Below are 24703 nucleotides of genomic sequence, written 5' to 3'. Positions count from 1 at the left end.
TCTTTTCAGCCGGTTATTTAATCAAATTGGTTTATTGTTCTCTCTGTTAGAAGTGCCAGTGGGCTCTGGAACCAGTCATGGTCCTCACTGTAGCCCGGAAACATAGGAAGAGCAAGACATGGGTTATGTTGATTGAGGTTCTCGGTAGGGAGATGGTGATCAGGAGAGGTCAGTTTGTACAGCTAGGAAGAGCCAGCTTCCTCCTGCCTCCACATTATGTTCATTTTTTTTCATGTACATTGTTGTTGGCAATTCAATTGATCCCCTTGAAGACCACTGCATTCTCTGCTTTATGTCTGAGAACACTGAATGCTGCGATCAGTCAGCAACCAATTTAGCATAAGATTAGATTAAGATCCTTATTAGTCACATGTACATTGAAACAAACAGTGAAATGCAGCTTTGCGTAGAGTGTTCTGGGGGCAACCCGCAAGTGTTGCCACACTTCTGGTGCCAACATAGCATGCCCACAACTTCCTAACCCATACGTCTTTGGAATGTGGCATCTTTGGAATGTGGGTGGAAACCGGAGCACCCGGAGGAAACCCACACAGTCACGGAGAGAATGTACAAACTCCTTACAGACAGCGGCTGGAATTGAACCCGGGTTGCTGGCACTGTAATAGTGTTACGCTAACCGCTACACTACCATGCCTACAAAAGATGTTCTTTCCCTGATTTTTTAAAGTAATGGGCCTAATGGTAGTTTGAAGCAGATAACTTGGACTTCTACAGGGCACCCTGAACAATGTGATGTGCAATGCATACTGCCATACAAAGAGATAATGTCTGGAATCCTTTGGCAGCCATTTTTCACTCAAAAACATGTGCTGCCTAATCTAACCTCAGCTGATGTATTTTGGATAGCATTAACTTTTTGTTTTATAATTGCGCTGCAGTTTTCATCCATATGAATCTACTCCAGGGATAAGGAAATATTTGCTCCTATTTGTTATTAAATTTAAATGTATTCTTTAAACCTTTATTACTTTATGTGTTTTGCAGGGAACAGAGAGTGAGTGGGCTGGTTATTTTTATTCTCATTGGTTTATCTCTCTTCCTGGCTCCAATTCTTAAGGTAGCATTAATTCCATAGCACTGATACTTTAATTACAAATTTAAATTACTTAGAGCTGGTTAAAGCTTTAAAAATAATTGATAACTGAATTTGTGTTTTTCCTCAGTATGTGCCAATGCCAGTACTGTATGGAATCTTTATGTATATGGGTGTATCTGCTCTCAGCAGTGTTCAGGTAAGCATATTTGCCTTTAGCTTCTAAACATTATTAGCTGTTACCTTAAAGGAGATATGTAATTGAACCTTCCATTATGAGGATCTGTGAAATGAATTTGAAACTTTCCGTGTTTACAGTGCTCTTCTTTGGGATTTACCAACCACTACTGTGAAGTGACAACCAAGGTGACTGTTAAACTTCACATTCAAGGGGAGGACAAGGAAAACAAAGAAACAGGGCAGGCAGTTGCTTACATAGGGAAGGCGGTGTCTTTATCTCTATTTGACTATAATTAGTCATTCAGTTTGACTGTTGATACAGTGATTTCAATTTTCTACTGATAGGCGAAACTTAGCCAAATGTTTATCAGCTGAACATTGGAAAATTTCAGTCCCACTCAATTTTAAAAAATCATCAGACAACTAAACGTTTCTGTGTATGGCTGTCGAGTGGGCTCTGTGCATTTTTATCAGATGTCACTTTTGCAAGTGGATGACCAAAAAGCCCAATCAAGCAAATAGTAGCAATCAAAAGACAATAGAAGAAAGAAAATGCTGAGTTTAGACATACGGAGGTTGTTGTGATTTGTGCATATTTACTTTTCTACCAAGGTTAAAGGAAATCAGAGTGATTTGTCCATCTGGAGGGAGAGGAGAGCTTTGTCTGCACAGTAGGAAGAGCTGATATAAGTATTGCATCTAGGAGAGGAGGTAAATGCACTCCATGGTTTTGCAAGGATATTGCTTGACATTGAAAGAGAATGGATAGGCTATAAACACGGTCAGTTGGATGGGTTGAAAATATGTTTACTTTAATGTGAGAACTATTAAGAATAAGGGTGATGGAGCATGGATCAGTACATGGAATTACGATGTTGTGGCCATTACAGAGACTTGGGTGTCGCAAGGGCAGGATTGTCTGCTTGATGTTCCGGGGTTCAGATGATTTCAAAAGGGATAGGGAGGGAGGTAAAAAAGGTGGGGCAGTGGCATTGCTATTCAGGGATAGTATTACAGCTGCAAAGAGGGAGGACGTCATGGAGGGATCATCTACTGAGTTAGTGTGGGTGGAAGTCAGAAACAGGAAGGGAGCGATCACTCTATTGGGAGTATTCTACAGACACCCCAATAGCAGCAGAGACATTGAGGAGCAGATTAGGAGGCAGATTTTGGAGAGGTGCAAAAATAACAGTGTTGTTGTCATGGGAGACTTCAACTGCCCTAATATTGATTGGCACCTCCTTAGAGCAAAAGGTTTAGATGGGGCAGAATTTGATAGGTGTATGCAGAAAGGATTCCTGACACAGTATGTGGATAGGCTGACTAGAGGAGAGGCCATACTGGAAGGCTGACCAGAGGAAAGGCCATACTGGATCTAGTACTAGGCAATGAACCTGGTCAGGTGACAGACCTCTCAGTGGGTGAGCATTTCAGAGAAAGTGACCACAACTTCCTGACCTTTAGCATAGCCATGGACAGGGATAGGAGCAGACGACATGGGAAAGTTTTTAATTGGGGGAGGGCTAATTACAACAGTATTAGGCAGGAACTTGGGAGCATAAATTGAGAACAGATGTTCTCAGAGAAATGCACAGAAGGATTATGGAGGCTGTTTAGGGAACACTTGCAAGGGGTTCTGGATATGTTTGTCCCACTGAGACAGGGAAAGAATGGGAGGGTAAAAAAACCATGGGTGACAAGGGACGTGAAGCATTTAATCAAGAGGAAGAAGGAAGCATACTTAAGGTTTAGGAAGCAAAAATCAGGCAGGGCTCTTGAAAATTATAAGGTAGCCAGGAGGAGTTTAAGAAAGGACTTAGGAGAACTAGAAGGGGGCATGAGAAGGCCTTGATGAGTAGAATTAAGGAAAACCCCAAGGCGTTCTACACTTATGTAAAGAACAGGAGGATGACTAGAGTGAGGGTAGGACCTCTCAGGGATAAAGAGGGAAACATGTGCCTAGAGGCGGAGGAGGTAGGGGAGATCCTTAATGAATACTTTGCTTCAGTGTTCACTAGGTAGAGGGACTTTGACAAACGTGAAGTCAGCGTAGAACAGGCTAATGCGCTGGAGCGTGTTGAGGTTAAGAAAGAGGTAGTGTTGGAGCTTCTGAAAATCATTAGGATTGACAAGTATTGGTATTGGTATTGGTTTATTATTGTCACATGTACCGAGGTACAGTGAAAAGCTTGTCTTACAAACCGATCGTACAGGTCAATTCATTACACAGTGCAGTTACATTGAGTCAGTACAGAGTGCATTGATGTAGTACAGGTAAAAACAATAACAGTACAGAGTAAAGTGTCACAGCTAGAGAGAAAGTGCAGTGCAATAAGGTGCGAGGTCACAACAGGTAGATCATGAGGTCATAGTCCATCTCATTGTATAAGGGAACCGTTCAATAGTCTTATCACAGTGGGGTAGAATCTGTCCTTAAGTCTGGTGGTACGTGCCTTCAGGCTCCTGTATCTTCTACCCGATGGAAGAGGAGAGAAGAGAAAATGTCCCGGGTGGGTGGGGTCTTTGATTATGCTGGCTGCTCCGCCAAGGCAGCGAGAGGTAAAGACAGAGTCCAAGGAGGGGAGGCTGGTGTCTGTCATGCGCTGGGCTGTGTCCACAAATCTCTGCAGTTTCTTGCGGTCCTGGGCAAAGCAGTTGCTGTACCAAGCCGTGATGCATCCAGATAGGATGCTCTCTATGGTGCATCTGTAAAAATTGGTGAGAGTCAAAGGGGACAAACCAAATTTCTTTAGCCTCCTGAGGAAGTAGAGGCGCTGGTGAGTTTTCTTGGCCGTGGCTTCTACATGATTTGACCAGGTCAGGCTGTTGGTGATGTTCACTCCCAGGGACTTGAAGCTCTCAACCCTCTCGACCTCAGCACCATTGATGTAGACAGGTGCATGTACACCGCCCCCTTTCCTGAAGTCAAATGACCAGCTCTTTTGTTTTGTTGACATTGAGGGCAAGGTTGTTGTCATGACACCATTCCACTAAGCTCTCTATCTCCTTCCTGTGCTCCGACTCATCGCTGTTTGAGATACGGCCTACAACAGTGGTATCATCTGCAAACTTTTGATGGAGATAGAGCAGAATCTGGCCACACAGTCATGAGTATATAGGGAGTAGAGTAGAGGGCTGAGGACGCAGCCTTGTGGGGCATCAGTGTTGAGAATAATCGTGCCAGAGGTATTGCTGCCTATCCTCACTACCAGATCCCCAGTACCAGATGGGATTTACCCCAAGTTACTATGGGAGGCGAGGGAAGAGATTGCTGGCACATTGACAATGATATTTGTGTCCTTCCTGGCCACAGGAGTGGTACCAGAGGATTGGAGAGTGGTAAATGTTGTTCCCTTGTTCAAGAAAGGTAATAGGGATAATCCTGGGAATTATAGACCAGTGAGTCTTATGTCAGTGGTGGGCAAGCTATTGGAGAGGATTCTTAGGGACAGGATTTATGAGCTTTTGGAGAAGCATAGTCTTATTAGGGATAGTCAGCATGGCTTTGTGAGCGGCAAGTCATTCCTCAAGAGCCTAGTTGAGTTTTTTGAGAAGGTGACAAAACAAATTGATGAAGGTAGAGCGGTGGATGTAGTGTGTATGGACTTTAGTAAGGCTCTTAACAAGGTTCCTCATGGGCGGCTCATCCAGAAAGTCATGAGGCATGGAATCCATGGAGACTTGGCTGCGTGGATTCAGAATTAGCTTGCCCACAGAAGGCAGAGGGTGGTAGTAGTTGGAGAGTATTCTGCCTGGAGGTTGGTCACTAGTGGTGTTCCACAGGGATCTGTTCTGGGACCCTGCTCTTTGTGATTTTTATAAATGACTTGGATAAGGAAGTGGGGGGATGGGTTGGTAAGTTTGCAATGACACAAAAGTTGGAGGTGTTGTGGATAGTGTAGAAGGCCGTCGTAGGTTACAATGGGATATAGATAGGATGCAGAGTGGGTTGAGAAGTAGCAGATGGAGTTCAATCCGGAAAAGTGTGAAGTGATACACTTTGGAAGAAAGAACTTGAGGGCAGAGTACGAGATTAATGGTAGGATTCTTAGCAGTGTGGAGGAACAGAGAGATCTTGGGGTTCAAGTCCATAGATCCCCCAAAGTTGCCATGCAAGTTGATAGGGTGGTTAAGAAGGCATATGGTGTGCTGGCTGCATTAGTCAGGGGACTGTGTTCAAGAGCCCCGAGGTAATATTGCAGCTCTATAAAACTCTGGTTAGATCACACTTAGAGTATTGTATTCAGTTCTGGTCACCTCATTATAAGAAGGATGTAGAAGCTTTAGAGAGGGTGCAGAGGAGATTTACCAGGATGCTGCCTGGATTAGAGAACATGTCTTATGAGGAAAGGTTGAGCAAGCTAGGGCTTTTCTCTTTGGAGCAACGCAGGATGAGAGGCAAATTGATAGAGGTGTATACAGTTATGATGGGCATAGATAGAGTGGACAACCAGAACCTTTTCCCCAGGGCGGCAATGGCCAATTCCAGAGGACATCTGTTTAAGGTCAGACGAGGAAAGTTTAGGGGAGATGTCAGAGGTAGGTTTTTTACACAGAGAGTGGTGGGTGCCTGGAATGCCCTGCTGGGGGTGGTGGTAGAAGCTGATACAAAAGGGACATTTAGAGGACTCTTAAATAGGCACATGGAAGAAAGTAAAATGGAGGGTTTTGGACTGTGTAGGAGGGAAGGGTTAGATTGATCAGAGTGTAGGCACTTATATAGGTCGGCACAACATTGTAGGCTGAAGGGCCTGTGCTGTACTGTTCTATAATTATGGGGGATTTTAACATGAAGGTGGACTGGGAAATGCAGCAAGGCGGTAGTACTCAGGAGAGTGAGTTTGTGGAATGTCTAAGGGATGTTTTTCTGGAGCAACTTATTGAGGAGCCCACCAGGGGATCGGCTGTTTTGGATTGGGTGCTGTGTAGTGAACCCGAGGTGATTAGGGAACTAAAGGTAAAGGAACCACTGGGAACAAGTGATCACAATATGATTGAGTTTAGTTTCAAGTTTGAGAAGGAGAAGCTGATAACTGGTGTATCGATATTTCAGTGGAATAAGGGAAATTACAAAGGTATGAGAGATGAGTTGGCCCAAATTGATTGGAGGAGTAAGTTAGCTGGAGGGACGGCAGAGGAAAAATGGAAGAAATTTCTACAGGAAATAAGGACAATGCAGGACAGATATATTCCAAGAAAAAAGAAGGTTTTGAATGGAAAAAAGGCACAGATGTGGATAACGAGGGAGGTGAAGGATAAAATAAAAGCAAAAGGGGCGGCGTACAAAGTAGCAAAAATTAGTGGGAAAACAGAAGATTGGAACGATTTTAAAAATCTGCAGAGAGAAACTAAGAAGGTCATTAGGAAAGCAAAGATGAGTTACGAAAGGAAGCTGGCGGACAACATTCGGAAGGATTCTAAGAGTTTTTTTAAATACATAAGGAATAAAAGAGAGACACGGGTTGACATAGGACCAATTGATAACGGTGCAGGAGGTATTATAATGGATGATAGTGAGATGGCAAGGGAATTGAATGAATATTTTGCATCGGTCTTCACCGTGGAGGACATAAGCAATGTGCCCATTAGTCAGGAGTCTCACGAATTGGAGCTGAGTTCAATTGAGATTAATAGGGAGAAGGTGCTTGGAAAACTAAAGGGGCTTAAGGCTGATAAGTCTCCCGGACCGGATGAGGTGCATCCCCGGGTTCTGAAGGAGGTGGCTGTGGAGATAGCGGAGGCGTTGGCGATTATTTTTCAGGAATCGATAGATTCTGGCATGGTTCCGGAGGACTGGAGGGTAGCGAATGTAGTTCCGTTGTATAAGAAAGGTGGGAGGCAGCACAAAGGCAATTACAGACCTATTAGTCTGACGTCAGTGGTGGGAAAATTATTGGAGTCTATCCTCAAGGAGGAGGTTACCGAATACCTAGAGGCGCAAGGCAAGATAGGACCTAGTCAACATGGTTTTGTGAAGGGGAGGTCCTGTCTGACCAACCTATTGGAGTTTTTTGAAGAAATCACAGGTAGGGTGGATAAGGGAGAGGCGGTAGATGTTGTGTATTTAGACTTTCAAAAGGCCTTCGATAAGGTGCCTCACAAGAGACTGATTAATAAGATGAGAGGTCATGGAATTATGGGCAGGGTAGCAAAATGGGTGGAGAATTGGCTGGTTGGCAGGAAGCAAAGGGTGGAAATAAAAGGATCTCGTTCTGGTTGGTTACCGGTTACTAGTGGTGTGCCGCAGGGGTCGGTGTTGGGGCCTCTCCTTTTTACCTTGTACATCAATGATTTGGATGATGGAATAAATGGTTGTGTGGCTAAGTTTGCGGATGACACCAAGATAAGTGGAGGAGTAGGGAGCATAGAGGAAATAGAAAGAATGCAGAGGGACCTAGACAGTTTAGGAGAATGGGCAAGGAAATGGCAGATGAGATTCAATGTTGAGAAATGTGCAGTTGTACACTTTGGAAGTAGAAATAAGCGGGTAGATTATTATCTAGAAGGAGAGAAGATTGATAGTGCGGTAGTACAAAGGGACTTGGGGGTACTCATACAAGATACCTTAAAAGTTAACCACCAGGTTGGATCGGTGGTTAAGAAAGCGAATGCTATGTTGGCATTCATCTCGAGAGGTATAGTGTATAAAAGTAAGGAAGTGTTGATAAGGCTCTACGGGGCGCTAGTGAGGCCTCATTTGGAATACTGTGCGCAGTTTTGGGCCCCGCATCTTAGGAAGGATGTGCTGACGTTGGAGAGGGTTCAGAGGAGATTTACGAGAATGATTCCAGGAATGAAAGGGCTTAAGTATGATGAGCGTTTGTCGGCTCTTGGACTGTACTCGCTGGAGTACAGAAGGATGAGAGGGGACCTCGTAGCGACATTTAAAATGTTGACAGGTAAGGATAGAGTAGATGTGGCTAGGCTGTTTCCCTTGGTGGGCGTGTCCAGGACCAGAGGGCACAATCTTAGAATTAGAGGGTACAGTTTCAAGACAGAGATGAGGAGAAGTTTCTTTACCCAGAGGGTGGTGAAATTGTGGAACTCCTTGCCACGCACAGCAGTGGAGGCCAGATCAGTGGGGGTATTCAAGGAGGAGATAGACAGATATCTAAATAGTCAGGGTATCAAGGGATATGGGGATAAGGCTGGCAAATGGGATTAGAATAGTTTTTTTTTTCTCTCTCTTTTTTTCCCACCCCATTTCTTTTTCCCTTTTCCTTGGAGCAGACTCGATGGGCCGAATGGCCTGCTTCTGCTCCCTTATCTTGTGATCTTGTGATCTTGTGATGTTCTAAATGCTGTAGAATTTACTGATGAATTTATTGGCTTTTCCCCAATCTTGATCTTTCACTTAGTCATTCTTTCTCATGAGCTTTGTACAATAATGTTTCTTCAGAACCCCAGTAGGAGAAACATTCTCTCAGCATATATTCAAGCCCCTCAGAATATTAAAGGTTTTAATCTCTTTAAAATCTTAAAATCTCAATTTAATATCTTTAAAAGTTTTAAGATCATCTCTTATTTTTCTAAATTCCAATGAGTATAGGCCCAACCTGCTCAACCTCTCTTTGAATGTCAACCCCTTCATCCTAGGAATCAATCCAGTGAACCTTCTCTGCACTGCCTCCAATGCAAGAATATAATTACTGTATAAAACCAAAACTGTATGCAATACTCCAGATACAGCCTCACCAGTGCCCTCTAAAGTTCCAAACTCCTTGCACTGAAGGCCAATATTCCATTATTCTCCCTATTTACTTGCTGAATCTGCATGTTAACTTTTTTGTGTTTCTTGCATTAGGACCTTTGTACTGCAACATCTTATAGTCACATTGCACCTAAGTAATAATTTGCTTTTTCATTCTTCCTTCCAAAATGAATAATCTTGCACGTTATCACATTAAACTCCATCTATCAACTTCTTGTCCATTTATTTAACATCTATATCCCTTTGTAACCTCTATGTGCCCTCCTCACAACTTGCTAACTGACCTATCTTTGTAATGTCAGCAATACACTTAGTTCCTTCATCCAAGTATTTAGTTACGGACCCAGACTGATTACCTGTGGCACCCACTGGCTACTAACTGCCAATACAAAAATGACCTATTTATCTGAACTCTCTGTTTTTTGTTTATTAGCATAGCCCCTATCCATGCCAATTTATTACCCCCAACCCTGTGAACCATTACCTTATTTCGGAAGGCATTTGATAAGGTGCCATATAAAAATGGTACCTTACCAAATGCCTTCTGGAAATCCAATGAGACTACATCTACTGGTTCCCCTTTATCCACCCTTTGTGCAGGGACCAGATTAGAGCAGGATGAGTTGGAGCGAGAAATGGCTGGACACAGAGTCCTGTGGAGTTGATGAGTGAGGTTGTTGCTGACCAGAAGAGGGGTTGTGGGAATTAGGGACTTGATCCGAGATTCAGTGTAATCAGAGGTTGAGTTCAGTGGTAAGGGGTAGGTTGTACCATGGTGGTGAGGACGCTGAACAAAAGGAGGTATGTAATGTGGCTTACCAAAGATGGTACTCCTCAGAACAAAATGCACTTATTTCCCTGGATGTGGAGGGAATTACTTCATTTGATGACCGTCTGATGTGAAAATCATGTCAGATACACAAGGGCGATTCATGACCAGAAGTGTCCCCCAAATTTCCTGAGTGGCAATGTTTGACTCTGAAATAGTTGCAAATGTTTTTTTTTCACTTCAGGAAAAACAATTAACTTTTTAGTGAAACACACAGGAGTTTATAGACCCTTGTCCTTTCCCTAACAATGTTTTTGTGATTTTGACAATGTTTTTGCTGCTTCTGATATTCTATTTGACTTTAAATTAGTCTTTATACCACCACTCCTGATTCTCAGTTCCTTTTAATGATACATCATATTGGTTCAACTTACTTTAGTTTCTTTCTCAACCATATAAATTTTTTAAAAAAATGTAGCTATAATAGCATTATGCTTTCTTTCACAACATATATTTTACACCCACTTCCCACGTTCCTACAAAAAATGTGAAATGCAATAATGTGAATAGATTGAAAAATAATGAATGTACAAACTAGAGCAATATGTCCATCACCCCACCCAATCACTTGCCAAAAAAAGATAAGAGAAAATAAAAAATAAAGGTTTTGTGTCTGCAAATACCCTCAGAAAAGAAATCATCTTCCCAATTTGAAAGACACTGGGTTCAAATGCAGCACACTGGGGAAATCTAACTTTGTGTTGTGGAGGTTGCCGCAGGGAAGAGGCGACACCATTTCAGGATACAAAGGCTTACTGTTTCCTAGTTGGAGTGGAAGCTGCAAAGAACTGGTCTTCCTCAACAACTCCTGAGTAACTATTCAGAAGGAAAGAAACAATAATTCAACTTGCAGGATGTTTACAGGAAAGATGTGTAAATTAGTTGCACAAATGACATTTACCTGCTCTCTTCTGTCCTTATTTTTGTCTTGTTCATCTCTCTCCACTCTCTTTTGTATGCCTTGTGTCCTTCTGAGGCTTGATTTTATATTGTTGGTGTCGTTCATTAATTGCTTCTTTGCAAAATAGATGTAACTACATGGGGCAGCACAGTGGTGCAGCTAGTAGAGCTGCTGCCTCACAGCTCCAGTGACCTGGGTTCAATCCTGACCCCTGGTGCTGTCTGTGTTGAGTTTACACATTCTCCCTGTGACCACGTGGGTTTCCTCCCATATTTCAAAGGCACGTGGGCTGATAGTCAATCGGCCTCTGTAAATTGTCCCTAATGTTTTGGTGACTGATAAAATTTGGTGACTGATAGATAGTCAATCGGCCTCTGTAAATTGTCCCTAATGTTTTGGTGACTGATAGAATTTGGTGACTGATAGATAGTCAATCGGCCTCTGTAAATTGTCCCTAATGTTTTGGTGACTGATAAAATTTGGTGACTGATAGATAGTCAATCGGCCTCTGTAAATTGTAATGTTTTGGTGACTGATAGAATTTGGGGGAAGTTGATGGATATGTGGGAAGAATAAAATGGGATGAGTGTAGAATTAGTGTAAATGGGTGTTTGTAGGTTGGTGGGCCAAAATGCCAATTTACATACTTGATGACGCTGACTCTGTTTTGTATTTTTATGTTAATCACATCTGAGATTACTGTAGGCATATTTTCTTGGGGGCGCAACAGAAAATGCTAGGGATGCTCAAAAGGTCAGGCAGAATGTGTGGAGATAGAAACAGAATTAAAATTTCAAGATAGTGGAGTTTACCGTTACTAATAGTTTATTTAAACTAGTACAAAACATTCAATAAATGATTCATTGTTAAATTAGGGAACAATTACAGGGTGGGGAACAGGTTAATAGAACAAGTTCCAAGGTTCTAAGTTTCAAGTGTTGTATGTATGGTAGGTGGGGTGGGGGGGCGGGAGTCAAAGGGTGACATCCCCTTCAACCACTGTCCATTTCCTCCTTTCCTGTCAGAAATATTGGCAAGCACATGGAAATATAGGGTTAATTTTACAATGTACTATTACCACAAGGAATTTAGCCCAAAAATCGGGTGTTTTTTTCACTCTTGTCTATATTTTTGGCTGTGAGATGGGACAATAACGCCTAACAACTCATACACACCAGTCTTTTAAAACACAGATGTGTTCTTAATGCCATTTGAGAAAACATTCCACTATGTTTAAGTAGAGTCAGGGGCTGGGTGGGGGAGGGTGGGTGTGTGTGATTAATATCTCCAATCTATTCTCCCTAAGTTGTATTACAAGTAATTATTGTTATTGTACAAATAGAAGCACTGGCGAGATGTTTCTGGAGAAAATACTGCTAACAAGAGGCTACTCTCTTTGCTTCAGATGATGATCACTATTATTTTGCTTGCACATCATTTTTGACTTTGGTTGCTGTTTTTATTTATCCTGGGGATAGTGAGGAATCTGAAGGCCAATTGTCAACTTTCAGCAAGAGAAAATAATTGTTTTTAATGGGGTTTTAATTTTTTTATGACTTGATTCTTCAAACCATTTTAAGTGACTGCTGCTATATTTGCAGATTTACAATTGATTCAGAAAGGTCAATAATATTCTATTCATGAAGGCTGAGTAATTTATACCCTTTTTAATGGAACTGGAAAAATAAAAGGGACAATTTTAATTGAGCCGGTGAGCAATTAAAATCACTCCAGAGATTCACCTTAGCTCTTCCAGAAAATTTGTGGAACTTTTTTAATTGTGTGGTGGTTCTTGTGATGCTGAACTTGCATTAACAGCTTCTGGCATCTACTTCTATAATGCTTGAACCAACCTGTTATGTGCTTTCTATTAAATTCAACAAATAATATATTCACATAAAACTGCAAGCCCTTGCTTCTTCCATACACCTCATCCTTCAACTCCCCATCCTTTTAAAGCTATCACCATTTTGACAGTGTCAGCTGTTGGCCATTGAATTTTAACTGGTAACAGTGAACTTGCTTTTTTTCCAGCTATAGTAATACTATTATGAGCTGTACTATTACTTCAAATCCACCTTCAAAGCAGAATTGAAACCCAAGGAAAAAATTATAATTAATACTAAGCTGATTCATGTGAGTGAGCAATATGCATGTGGTGATGTTCCTGATTTGCTGCTAATTTATCAGTATTAGGAAAATCGAGCTTTTGCTTTTCAAATGGAAGGAATTATGGGAGAACTATTGTTTGTTCAAGAAATGCCCAAGAAATTAATTCCAGAGGGTATTTATCAGTCATGTTTGTCTGGTCATATATATGTCCAGAGTGAGTAAGAACATTAGTGAGTCAAATGGACCTTTACAACTATCCAATAGTTTCAATATCACCATTACCAAGACTAGCTATTTAATTCTGGAAGTATTTAACTAAATTTAAATTTCCTAGTTGAACGACCAACAAGGTAATTAGTCTAGACTTAAGGACTGCTGGGTGATAGTGTTAGCTATCATATCTCTATTTCTGTTTATAGATCGGCAGAAATTTACTCTTGATGGTATAAATTACCCAGATGTCAGAATGAGCTTGATATCAAGAGTGAAGGCAGGTTTTCTGAAGATGCATTGGGAGTTCTGATCTGCTGAAGATGAAAAACAATTTTCCATTCACACTCTTCATTAGTTTTTGCACCCAAGGCTGAGTTATAGGCTGAACACAAGTCTGGCTGCAATTGGAGTACTGTGTCTACTTTTGGGTACCTCATTAAGACCTTGAAGAAGGTGCAGAAGGGATTGGCTGGAATTGTGTGAGGGAAGAAAGACTTCCGTTTTGTGGATAGCTTAGAGAAACTGGGCTGTCCTCCATAGAGAAGAGAAAATTAAGAGATTTGATGGGTGTGTTCAAAATTATGAGTGGTCAAAATGAAAACGAGAGTAATAGCTGCCACTGGCGGAGGATTGGGGACCACAGTTTAAAGATGATTGGTAAAAAAGAACTAAATGTAATGTCAAGAAAAATGTTTCTATGCAACCAGGTGTGATGATTGGGAACAGGTAGATACGGTGGTGAAGAAGGCGTGTGGCATGCTTGCCTTCATCAGTTGGGGCAATGCCTCAAGAGTTGGGACACCACGTTACAACTGTACAAGATGTTGGTGAGACTGTACTTGGAGTATTGTGTGCAGTTCTTGTTGCTGTGCTATAGGAAAGATGTTATTAAACTAAAGGGGTACAGAAAAGATTCACAAGGATGTTGCTGGGACTGGAGGGCTTGTTATGAGGGAAAATTGGATAGGCTGGAACTGTCTTCCCTGGGAGCGAAGCAGGGTAAGGGGTGACCTCATAGAGGTTTATAAAATCATGAGGGCCATAGATAAGGTGAAGAGTCACAGTCTTTTTCTCAGATCAGGGGAGTCGATAAGTAGAGAGCATAGGTTTAAGATGAGAGGAGAAAGATTTAAAGGGGATCTGAGGGGCAAGTTTTTAACACAGAGGGTGGTGGGTATATGGAATGAGCTGCCAAACGAAGTGGTAGAGACGGGTACAATTATAACATTTATAAGACATTTGGACAGGTACATGGATAGGAAAGGTTTAGAGGGATATAGGCCAGATGCATGCAAATGGGACTAGCTCAGGTAGGCACCTTGGACGGCATGGACATGTTGGACCAAAGGGCTTGTTTCTGTGCTGTATAACTCTATGACTTTGTGATGTGGGAAACCAACAGTCAAAATCATTCCAATTTTAACATTTGTGAATTTGTGCTGTAGCTGTGTTTCAGGATTTTTAAATCGACCTATAACAGCACAGTAAACATGATACACCTGTATATTTTCTTAATATTTGGAGCCTGATTGTCATGAGTATAGTTAAGATTCAGATCAGACGGTAATGGGTGGCAATTTCACATTTATGGAAACGTTAATGAAGGCAACAAAAATCCTAAAACTAGTGTTTTAAAGAGCAAATGATGGACTGAGGCTTTTATAAGTGGGACATTTCTTAAGAATATGAATTTCACCATCATCATCATTAAAGTTCTTGCTTCAGCTCAGTTTATTACTTCTTTTAGCTTTATGAATTGTATTTTACAAAGCTAATATGGAATGGATGTATGGTCAAGACTTAAAAACATTTAAATATTAAGCAATTGACCACTGACTCTCTCTTGAGCAAAGAAACTGGCCAACTCCAAACTTCTCAGAAAGTAATCTTAAATGAATACTAAGAAATTCACAGACAACAAATTTTTCCTTTTTTCAGAATGGCAATGTGTTGCAGTGAGCAAGTGTGACTCAGAAACAGACACACCCTACTTGTTTCTTTCAAAACAAAATATTTCAATGATGCAACCTCAGGGCAGGGCTTCCTGTATAGTTCATTTAATCCCCTTTCCTCTATTTCTTCACTGCACCACCTCCTCCCTTCCCCTTCCCCCCTCCCTGATTCCTGTCTTCCCCTCTATTTTAAATGTGTATTTTTCTTGTTCTGTTATTAGGTTTTCTGATGCTATTTATTCCTACTCTGGCCAAAAAGCCTAGATGGCAAACTTGTTCCCTATGTGCAAAATACAAACAACTGGGGGAACTCAAAGGGATAGACAATGTTTTGGGGTTGAGACCCAGCACCAGGACTGAGAGTGTAGAGGGGAGATAGCCAGGATAAAGGAGGTGAGGCGGGGGCTGGAGGGTGGTGGCGGTGGTGAGGCATGAGCTGGCAAGTGATAGGTGGATCCAGGTGAGGAGTGTTAGATGGCCAGATTGAGCCAGGTGGGGGAGGGAAGAGACAGAAGCCGGGAGGTGATAAGTGGAGACAACAAAAGACTGCAGATTCTGGAATCTGATAAGTAAGAAAGGCAGAGAAACAAAGGACTGCAGATGCTGGAATCCAAATGAGAAACACTATGAAGCCGGTCTAGATAACTCTAAAGTGCCTATTGATGGGACGATCAGAACAAGACGGGTGGCAAGAAGTTGAGTCAGACAAAGATTACAAATCATGGGGAGGAACCACTGCTAAAGTAGCCACTCAAATTGTTACAGAGAGCAAGTGAGATCTAATTGCCAAATTAATAGTCCTTTGTTATTTGTATATATTAGCTCCCTCCAAATATATCCACAAATATATAGCACAGCAGACCTCTTGTGGCATTACAATGCATTATGCTGGAAAGTTCTTTAAAATGACCCCAATCATAGCATGCCATGCTTTACATTCAGAAAGATCAGTAATTGGCAGACTTCTATATATCCCTATATACACTATATACTGTATCCATATGTCCTAGGATACAGTATATAGTGACACGCAATACAGAAACTGACAATACAACTCACTTTGTACACTAGGTGCATGCTTCCCCTGGTAACCTTGCATTGGCCAAAAAATAGTTATTCACCTAACACCAGGATTTGGTCACCAGTATGATGGGTCACTTCATGCATTTCCTTCATATTCACTCATGCTACTTAAGATTTAGTCAGTATTAGAGAATGGCCTTCTTATCCAAATGGGGTGTCTTCCATTTTTGTACTTAACAGGAATCTTCTGTGCCCTGTCATTTTTAATATTTAATACAGCTGTAAGACCTAATAGTATCCCTTTGGGCACCCTGAGCCCAGTATTCTCTCCCTTGTGATCTCAACATTCTAAAGCACTGTCAAAATAGTGCATTGCCTTGGGCCTCATGAGATCAGTGAGAGACTGATTCATGGAGTGTTTGTTGAAAGGTACAAGTTTGAATTCTCAGCTCCAGAAAGTTGAGTGTTTAAATTTGAATGCATAAATGAGTCACTGATAGCATGTTCGATATGATATGGGCAAATCCTTGGCCCAGTAGTACACTCCTCCTTTAACTTTTGTAGATCTAAAATCTGTTTCAATGGGGTGGGATGTGGAGCAAGTGAAAGAACACATGAAAGGAACCATTTGCCTCCTCTTTCCCAGTAAGGACATTGAGGCTGAAAATACCCAAGATGTAATGTAGTGATGGGACACTTGGCACCAGCATTTAATTTACATAGCCTTGATGAGTGAGCAATGGAAGTCACCAAGGTAATTTTCACCATAATTGTCCAAGGAATTTCTGGGTTGCTGTTTTGTAACATTTTTGGATATATTTCACTTAATTAGTGAAATTCTCAATAGCATTGTAATCGAGGAAAGAATGTTGCTACCTCGATGAAGAGCATTTTTAATATTTGGGTAACTTCACTTGCAATGGAGTTGTAGTGCCAAAGATAAAACTTCATGAAATGTGTGAATTTTGATGTTGGGTTCAAGGTTCCTCACAAAAGGGCAGCAATTCATAGTAAAAGGTAGTTCATGAAATTCTGAAAACAGGAATAAAAGGAAACAGATTTGGCCAGACTGTTCGCGTCTACTCGTCACTTTCCCTGCACTTGTGTCCCCAGCGTTGATCACGCCCAGAAAGCCAGACAACCTGGGGAACCTCCGACTACGTTGGGCAGTCAACGCCATAGGACCCGCCCTTGAGCTCGCCTGAAACGTCACTTCCGCCATCTCGCAGATGATTGACGTGAAACCCCCGATGACGTTGTTCGGGTGTATCTTTTTTCTCTGGGCTGGGGCGAGGCTGCATCCCCTCCTCCCCAGCGGAGAAATTCCACTGGGGTTCTTATTTCAAGCGGCTGAGAAAGAGTGGGACTTTGAAACTGTTTAAAATATCTGGGTTAAATTTTATCTTCATTTCGTAGTCTGTGCCGTGTTAACTGGTATTTCGGCCAGTTAAATAGACTCAATAATTCGCCGACTTCTCCCAACCCCGAGTGTCTGACGGAGCCAGGTCCAGGGACTGGCCCGGGTCTCACCCCGCAGTCAGTCAAAGGCAAAACAAAAACACGGCACGTTTATACCCATGAATGGTGGCGGCTGCCCGCTGATGCGAAGGGCCCGAAGCTGTAGCTCCTAGTCCACAGGGATCAACCAGTCGCCGCACTTCTCTGGGGAAACAAACCCAAGTACTCGTGCATCGGATGATCCGACTCAATAAGATTGATTGAAAGAGGTGATGGAAGATATCAAGCGATAACAAACTAAGTGATATCTAAGGAAATGAGCATAATATTAATTCACTGCTACTTGTCTTTTTTTGATAGTTCATGGACAGACTGAAGTTGCTGTTGACCCCTCCTAATCATCAGCCTGATTTAATATACTTGCGTCATGTCCCACTGCGCCGCGTTCACCTCTTCACGTTAATTCAGATCTTGTGTTTGGTTGTGTTGTGGGTTCTGAAATCAACGGATGCTGCAATAATTTTCCCAGTTATGGTAAGTTGCAAGGAAATAGTTTATGGATATACCTACCACAAACATTGCAAAATCAAAATCCTAAAAGCTGAAAACATTTTCAGCGGGTCAGACACCATCTGTGGAAAGAGCAAGAGTCAACGTATCGGTTTGGGCCTGCTGAGTTGTTTCAGCTCTTTCTGGTTTTGTTTCAGCTTTGCAGCACCTGCAGTTCTTAATTAGCCAAGAGAACCTTAAATGGAGTTTGACAAATGGGGTGAATTATAGTGACAAGAGTTACTGCTTACCACCATTCACCCATCAGTTTATAATGGGCACTATCCATTGCTGAAGAGCAGATCGATTTTTTAATATTGAAAGCATAGGCAGTAAGGCCAGCATTTACTGTTCATCCCTAATCATGTTGAGAAGGTGTCGGTGTGCCTCCTTTTTGAACCACTGTTCTATAGGGTAGGTAGTTGCAGAAGTTAGATTTAGAAACAATGAAGTTAGGGGAATAATTTCAACCTATAATCCAATCTGGAGTTGTGAGTTTCCAGGGTAATTACAGTTTCCAGATGTTACTATTGTGAATTTTTTGTTGGGGGGGGGAGGGTGGGGGTAGAGGGGTGGTGAGAAGAATCTGAGTGGTGATCTTCTGTCCTGCTACACATAACAGAATCAATTGTTCACTTAACCATTATTTAGGCTAGCTCCAAATTATGTTTTATATTTTCTAAATTTCCCAATTTCATTCCCTTGTTTTCCTTACTCATTTGAGGTAATATTAACATTTCTTCCCCTGAAAGGACTGTTTGTTTTTTATCCTCTTGATGGTGCTGAGTTTGGTGTTCTTTTTCATTATCATATGGCATTAAGGGAATAATACTCACTCTTCCCATCCTGAGGATTCAGATGATCACTCATATGCAATCCACAGCACAAAACTAATATCACTCCACAAGATAACGGAGACATGGCTGCAGGGAGATCAGACCTGGGAAATGAATTTTCAAGGGTATACATGCTATCGTAAGGACAGGAAGGTGGGCAGAGGGGGTGGGGTGGCCCTGTTGGTGAGGAATGAGATTCAGTCCCTTGCAAGGGGGGACATTGAATCAGGAGAAGTAGAGTCAGTGTGGATAGAACTGAGGAACTGTAAGGGCAAAAAGACCCTAATGGGTGTTATCTACAGGCGTCCGAACGGTGGCATGGATATTGGGTGCAAGCTGAATAGTGAGTTAATGTTGGCATGTGGCAAAGGTAATGTCACAGTAGTTATGGGGGATTTCAATATGCAAGTGGACTGGGAAAATCAGGCTGGTACTGGACCCCAGGAAAGGGAGTTTATAGAGTGCCTCCGGGATGCATTCTTGGAGCAGCTGGTACGAGAGCTGACCAGGGAGAGGGCTATTCTGGATTTAGTGCTGTGTAATGAGCAGGATTTGATAAGAGAACTCGAAGTAAAGGAGCCATTGGGAGGTAGTGACCATAACATGATAAGTTTTTATCTGCAATTGGAGAGGGAAAAGGGCAAATCAGAAGGGTCAATTTTGCAGTTGAACAAAGGAGACTATGGAGCCATGAGGGAGGAGCTGGCTAAAGTTGACTGGGCGGGCGTCCTAGCAGAATTGTCAGTGGAACAGCGATGGCAGGTATTCTTGGGAATAATGCACAAGGTGCAGGATCAGTTCCTTCCCCAGAGAAGGAAAGACTCAGAGGGGAAAGGGGCCACCGTGGCTGACGAAGGAAGTCAGAGATAGCATTGTGTTAAAAAGGAAGAAGTATGGCAGAGCCAAGCTGAGTGGGAAGATAGAAGATTGGGAAATTTTTAAGGTGCAGCAGAATTTAACTAAAAAGATAATTCGGGAAGAAAAAATGAGGTACGAAGGCAAGCTAGCCAGGAATATTAAGGAGGATAGCAAAAGCTTTTTTAGGTATGTGAAGGGAAAGAAGTTAGTTAGGAACAATGTTGGGCCCTTGAAGACCGAATCGGGTGAAATTATTACGGGAAACAGGGAGATGGCAGTCGAATTTAATAAGTACTTTGGATCTGTCTTCACGGGGGAAGACGTAAGAAATCTCCCAGAGGTAAGGATGGACAAAAGGCAGAGGGTGACAGAGGAACTGAAGTGGATTAACATTAGGAAAGAAATGGTGATGGGTAGACTAATGGGGCTGAAGACTGACAAAACCCCAGGTCCAGATGGTCTGCATCCCAGGGTACTAAAGGAGGTGGCTCTAGAAATTGTGGATGCATTGGTGATCATTTTCCGATGTTCCTTAGATTCGGGGTCAGTTCCTGAGGATTGGAGAATGGCTAATGTTATCCCACTTTTTAAGAAAGGAGGGAGGGAGAAAACTGGGAACTATCGTCCAGTTAGCCTAACATCTGTGGTGGGGAAGATGCTAGAGTCCATTATTAAGGATGAAATAGCGGCATATTTGGATAGCAATGATAGGATTGGGTCGAGTCAACATGGATTTACCAAGGGCAAATCATGCTTGACTAATCTACTGGAGTTTTTTGACGATGTAACCAGGAAAATAGATGAGGGAGATTCAGTGGATGTTGTATACCTCGACTTTCAGAAGGCATTTGATAAAGTGCCGCACAGGAGATTGGTGGGTAAAATTAGGGCTCATGGAATTGGGGGGCGGGTATTAACATGGATAGAAAACTGGTTGGTGGATAGGAAACAAAGGGCAGGGGTGAGTGGATGTTTCTCAGAATGGCTGGCCGTGACTAGCGGGGTGCCACAGGGCTCGGTGTTGGGACCGCAGCTGTTTACGATCTATGTTGATGATTTAGATGAAGGCATTGTGAATAACATTAGCAAGTTTGCTGATGATACAAAGTTGGGTGGCAGTGTGACATGTATAGAGGAAGTTAAGAGAATTCAAGGTGATTTGGATAGGTTGGGTAAGTGGGCAGATACTTGGCAGATGAAGTTTAATGTGGATAAGTGTGAGGTTATCCACTTTGGGAGCAGGAACAGGAAGGCGGATTATTATCTGAATGGTGTGGAGTTAGGTAAGGGGGAAATACAAAGGGATCCAGGAGTCCTTGTTCATCAATCACTGAAAGTGAATGAGCAAGTGCAGCAGACAGTGATGAAGGCTAATGGAATGTTGGCCTGTATTACAAGGGGAATTGAGTACAAAAGCAAAGAGATTCTTTTGCATTTGTACAGGGCCCTGGTGAGACCACTCCTGGAGTATTGTGTACAGTTTTGGTCTCCAGGGTTAAGGAAGGATATCCTGGCTATAGAGGGCGTGCAGCGTAGGTTTACGAGGTTAATTCCGGGGACGTCGGGACTGTCTTATGCCGAGAGGTTGGAGAGACTGGGATTGTACACGCTGGAATTGAGAAGATTGAGAGGGGATCTGATTGAAACATACAGGATTATTAAGGGATTGGACAAGATAGAGACAGGAAATATGTTCCAGATGTTGGGGAAGTCCACGACCGGGGGCATGATTTAAGAATAAGGGCTAGGCCATTTAGGACAGAGGTGAGGAAAAACTTCTTCTCCCAGAGGGTTGTGAATTTGTGGAATGCACTGCATCAGAGGGCAGTGGAGGCCAATTCTCTGGGCACTTTCAAGAAGGAGCTAGATAGGTTTCTTATAGATAGGGGAATCAAGGGATATGGGGACAAGGCAGGAACAGGATATTGATTGTTGAGGATCAGCCATGATCTCAAAATGGCAGTGCAGACTCGAAGGGCCGAATGGTCTACTTCTGCTCCTATTGTCTATTGTCTATCTTGGCATCCAATCGTATTTAAATGGTGACCATCTGATTATAATGGTCACCATTTAAATAATTTAAAAAAAACACTTCTATTGGGCAGGTTGTTAAATTATAACTTTTTTCCCCCAAAGCCTTTCATTGTCTCAAACCTCACTGTTTCTAATCCATTGCAGTCCTATAACTCATAGTTTGTGGAATCATAGAAACTTAAGTCTGGTCTCTGTGCTCAAATCAAAATAGAGCTACTGAGATTCATCTTACTTTGCAGCTCTCAAAGGTCTTTTGAGAACATTGTAGAGCTTTTCTGCAACTATGTATTTCATTTTATATAAGGAGAAGGGAGTTGTACACAAAAAATACTAGTTTTGGGTGCAGAGAGATCTTATTGGATTTAAAATTAACTTTAAAGTAGCATATTAGTTTAGACCAAATATCAGACCCACTTCAAATTCAGGCCACTTAGACGTCTTATTTGCATAAACACCTTCCTTTGATAGATACTGTACTGCTCTTTCCAATGGAGGATGCATGATTGTACACTGTGAGCCAGGTGACATTACTGTGAGATGTGAAGGATTGTCTTACTGATGAGATAAAGGTTCTTCTTTGTCCTCCAATCAGGACATGTGTTTATTGATGCAATTAACCGCTAGTGATACTGGCAAACATCTTCTCAGGCTCTGGGTCAGCAGAGAGGGAGGTGCAGAAATGCAGTAACTTTGCAGCACAGGCCTGGTGTATGCACAGACTGTAACAACTAGCTATTTAAATAGTAACGGGTGTAGTATAGAGAAAATCCCTCACAATTTCCTCCTGAGCATTGTATTGTCCTTAAACATCAGTAATTCAGGTATTGTGTTGTTCTTTCATTTACTTGGACACCTAAGAATTCCTTCCTTTTCATTTTTGCTGGCTTTGACACTGTCTCCATTGGTTTAAATTTAAGCACAGCTTTTCTCTCCTATCACATATATCTTCATTAAACCTATGACTTTGTACTTGCAGTTGTGAATAATTATCCCAAACAGCTAAGATTGGAGAAATGCTTGCCCTTTGCACTAGATCTCTTAGGAAAGAATTTGCCCAGCTCTATATCTTGTGCATTGACAATAATTGGCCCCTGAGAGTGAGGTTCAAACCCCCACACATGGCAGTGATGATATTTTAAATAAAGGAAACATAAAAATGAATTTTAACCGGCTCTTGAAGAAAGCATTATTGTAAATTTATTCAATCTTATTTCACCTAGGTCTGCTGCTCTGTTCATAGCAACAGTATAACTGAAGATAAATGGTTACTTAGCCATCTTCCATCTTGAAATACCCTGGAGTCATCTTACATGTCTCCTTTCATGAATGAAATGTCAAAATTTCTTCAGATTTTCCTATGTTATACCCATAGCAAGGATCGGCACCTTCTTTACCATGCCTGCAAAGTGTGGTTAGCTCTTCTGTCTTCCCATGAACAGAACACAATACAGTTTAATCATGACTTGCTCTGCCTTGTATTCTGTTTGCAATAAAGAGAAAAATCCCTGGAGCCTTTCCTGGGTGCTAATGCCAGGATATGTATAAATGATTGATAGTGCCTTGGTTAGAATACTCACACAGGGAACACTGGCTATTGATTATCCTCACACCTTTGTGACATATTGTGATTGGGTATTTTAGAACACAACATCCTTCACAATGGTTAATCAGACAAATACATATGTTCCTTTTACACACTTTTGGCCTTGAAGGATATGTTTGTCTTGGAGGCCTTGTGTGGATTTACTTGGTTGATTCCAGGAGTGGTTCTGTGATGAGAGATTGAGTTGTTTTTTTGTATTCCATCATGAGTTTTGCCAGGTTATCTCATCTAAAAGTCACATTTAGATCAGACCAGAGAAGAAGACATATATCCCTTCCAGAAGGTGCTAGGAAACTAGATGTTTATATAGAGTCCAATGATGCAGCATAGTTGTCAATACACAGTGATTGCCTATAATGAAATTGGGACTTCTGTGTTCATGTGGGAATCTCATGCTTCCTGACCCTTATGAAGTGCAACCGCTGGTATTTCTCAGGAAAACCTGAGCCAGTGTTATCTGCGCTTGCAATATTTCAGCATGAATTAATTTTAACAACAATAAGCTATCTAAATGCTTTCTACTATTTGCTTAAATACATGAAAATGTTTGCTGGTTTGAATCAAGTTTTCTTAAATGACTAAGTTGGAAATTGGATGGGTGACAGCTCCTGGCTTTGGTGGGGGTACGGAAGGCAATGGAATGCATCTTCACCAGGCACGACCTTAGCTGGCTTGATGATTTAATGCCTGAGAGAGAGAGAAAAGAAGTGGAAGAAAAGAAGGCAGAGAAGGATATTTCGAGCATTGAGAGTGAAGATGTGAGTATTTTTTTCTTTTTTTATGTAGAAATGTATCAGATATGAAATTTGAGATCTTTGCAGCCACCTAGTGGCTGTTTAATCCCCCTCATTCTGTGAACAGGTGGAAACTGAACTGAGTGATGATTTCCTTTCAGCAGATGTATTTTAGTATCAGCTCTTCTAAATAGTATTGAGCATGAGATTAGAACACAATTTCAATAATTTAATGGTATGAGTACAGTTAAGCCACATGCTGTGTACTGGCAACACACAACACTTGAACAATTATGCCAATTTAAAAGCATCTTGTGCTGCAGTGTTAGACAATTCCATCCCAAAAAATGATGGACTAAATGCATACAAGATAAACATTTACATCATTTGTAGAAGTAAATTCAGATAGAAAATCCCTCAGTACCTGCAGAAAATTTGCTTATTTTCTAAATTAAAATTTTAAAGTGTGTTCATAAGTAAAGTTTCTTTGCTAAATGCTCTGTATGACATATTTGTGATGTGAAAAAAAGTCCAGGCTGCAACATTGCAATTATGTTCAGTAGTGCAGAGGCAGTGCTGCTGTTCTGCAGATAAGTTGTTCAGTGAAGATGATATAACCATGTGTTTCTAAACAGTTTTGGAAAACTTTGAGGGGT

The 24703-nt window shown here is 41.7% G+C and overlaps 1 protein-coding gene across 1 annotated transcript in view; it reads left to right on the top strand.

Annotated features, from left to right (window-relative positions):
• LOC127569184 (electrogenic sodium bicarbonate cotransporter 1-like) overlaps positions 1-24703 on the top strand; it is a 93435-nt gene that overhangs the window by 57624 nt on the left and 11108 nt on the right. The window contains 4 exon segments of the mRNA XM_052013578.1: positions 1006-1078; positions 1185-1253; positions 17794-17967; positions 23919-24071. Of these exon segments, the coding sequence (XP_051869538.1) occupies positions 1006-1078; positions 1185-1253; positions 17794-17967; positions 23919-24071 (469 nt within the window).

Source organism: Pristis pectinata, chromosome 4, assembly GCF_009764475.1.
Source record: "Pristis pectinata isolate sPriPec2 chromosome 4, sPriPec2.1.pri, whole genome shotgun sequence".
In the NCBI taxonomy this organism is placed as follows: domain Eukaryota; kingdom Metazoa; phylum Chordata; class Chondrichthyes; order Rhinopristiformes; family Pristidae; genus Pristis; species Pristis pectinata.
This window is presented reverse-complemented; position numbering and strand designations above follow the sequence as displayed.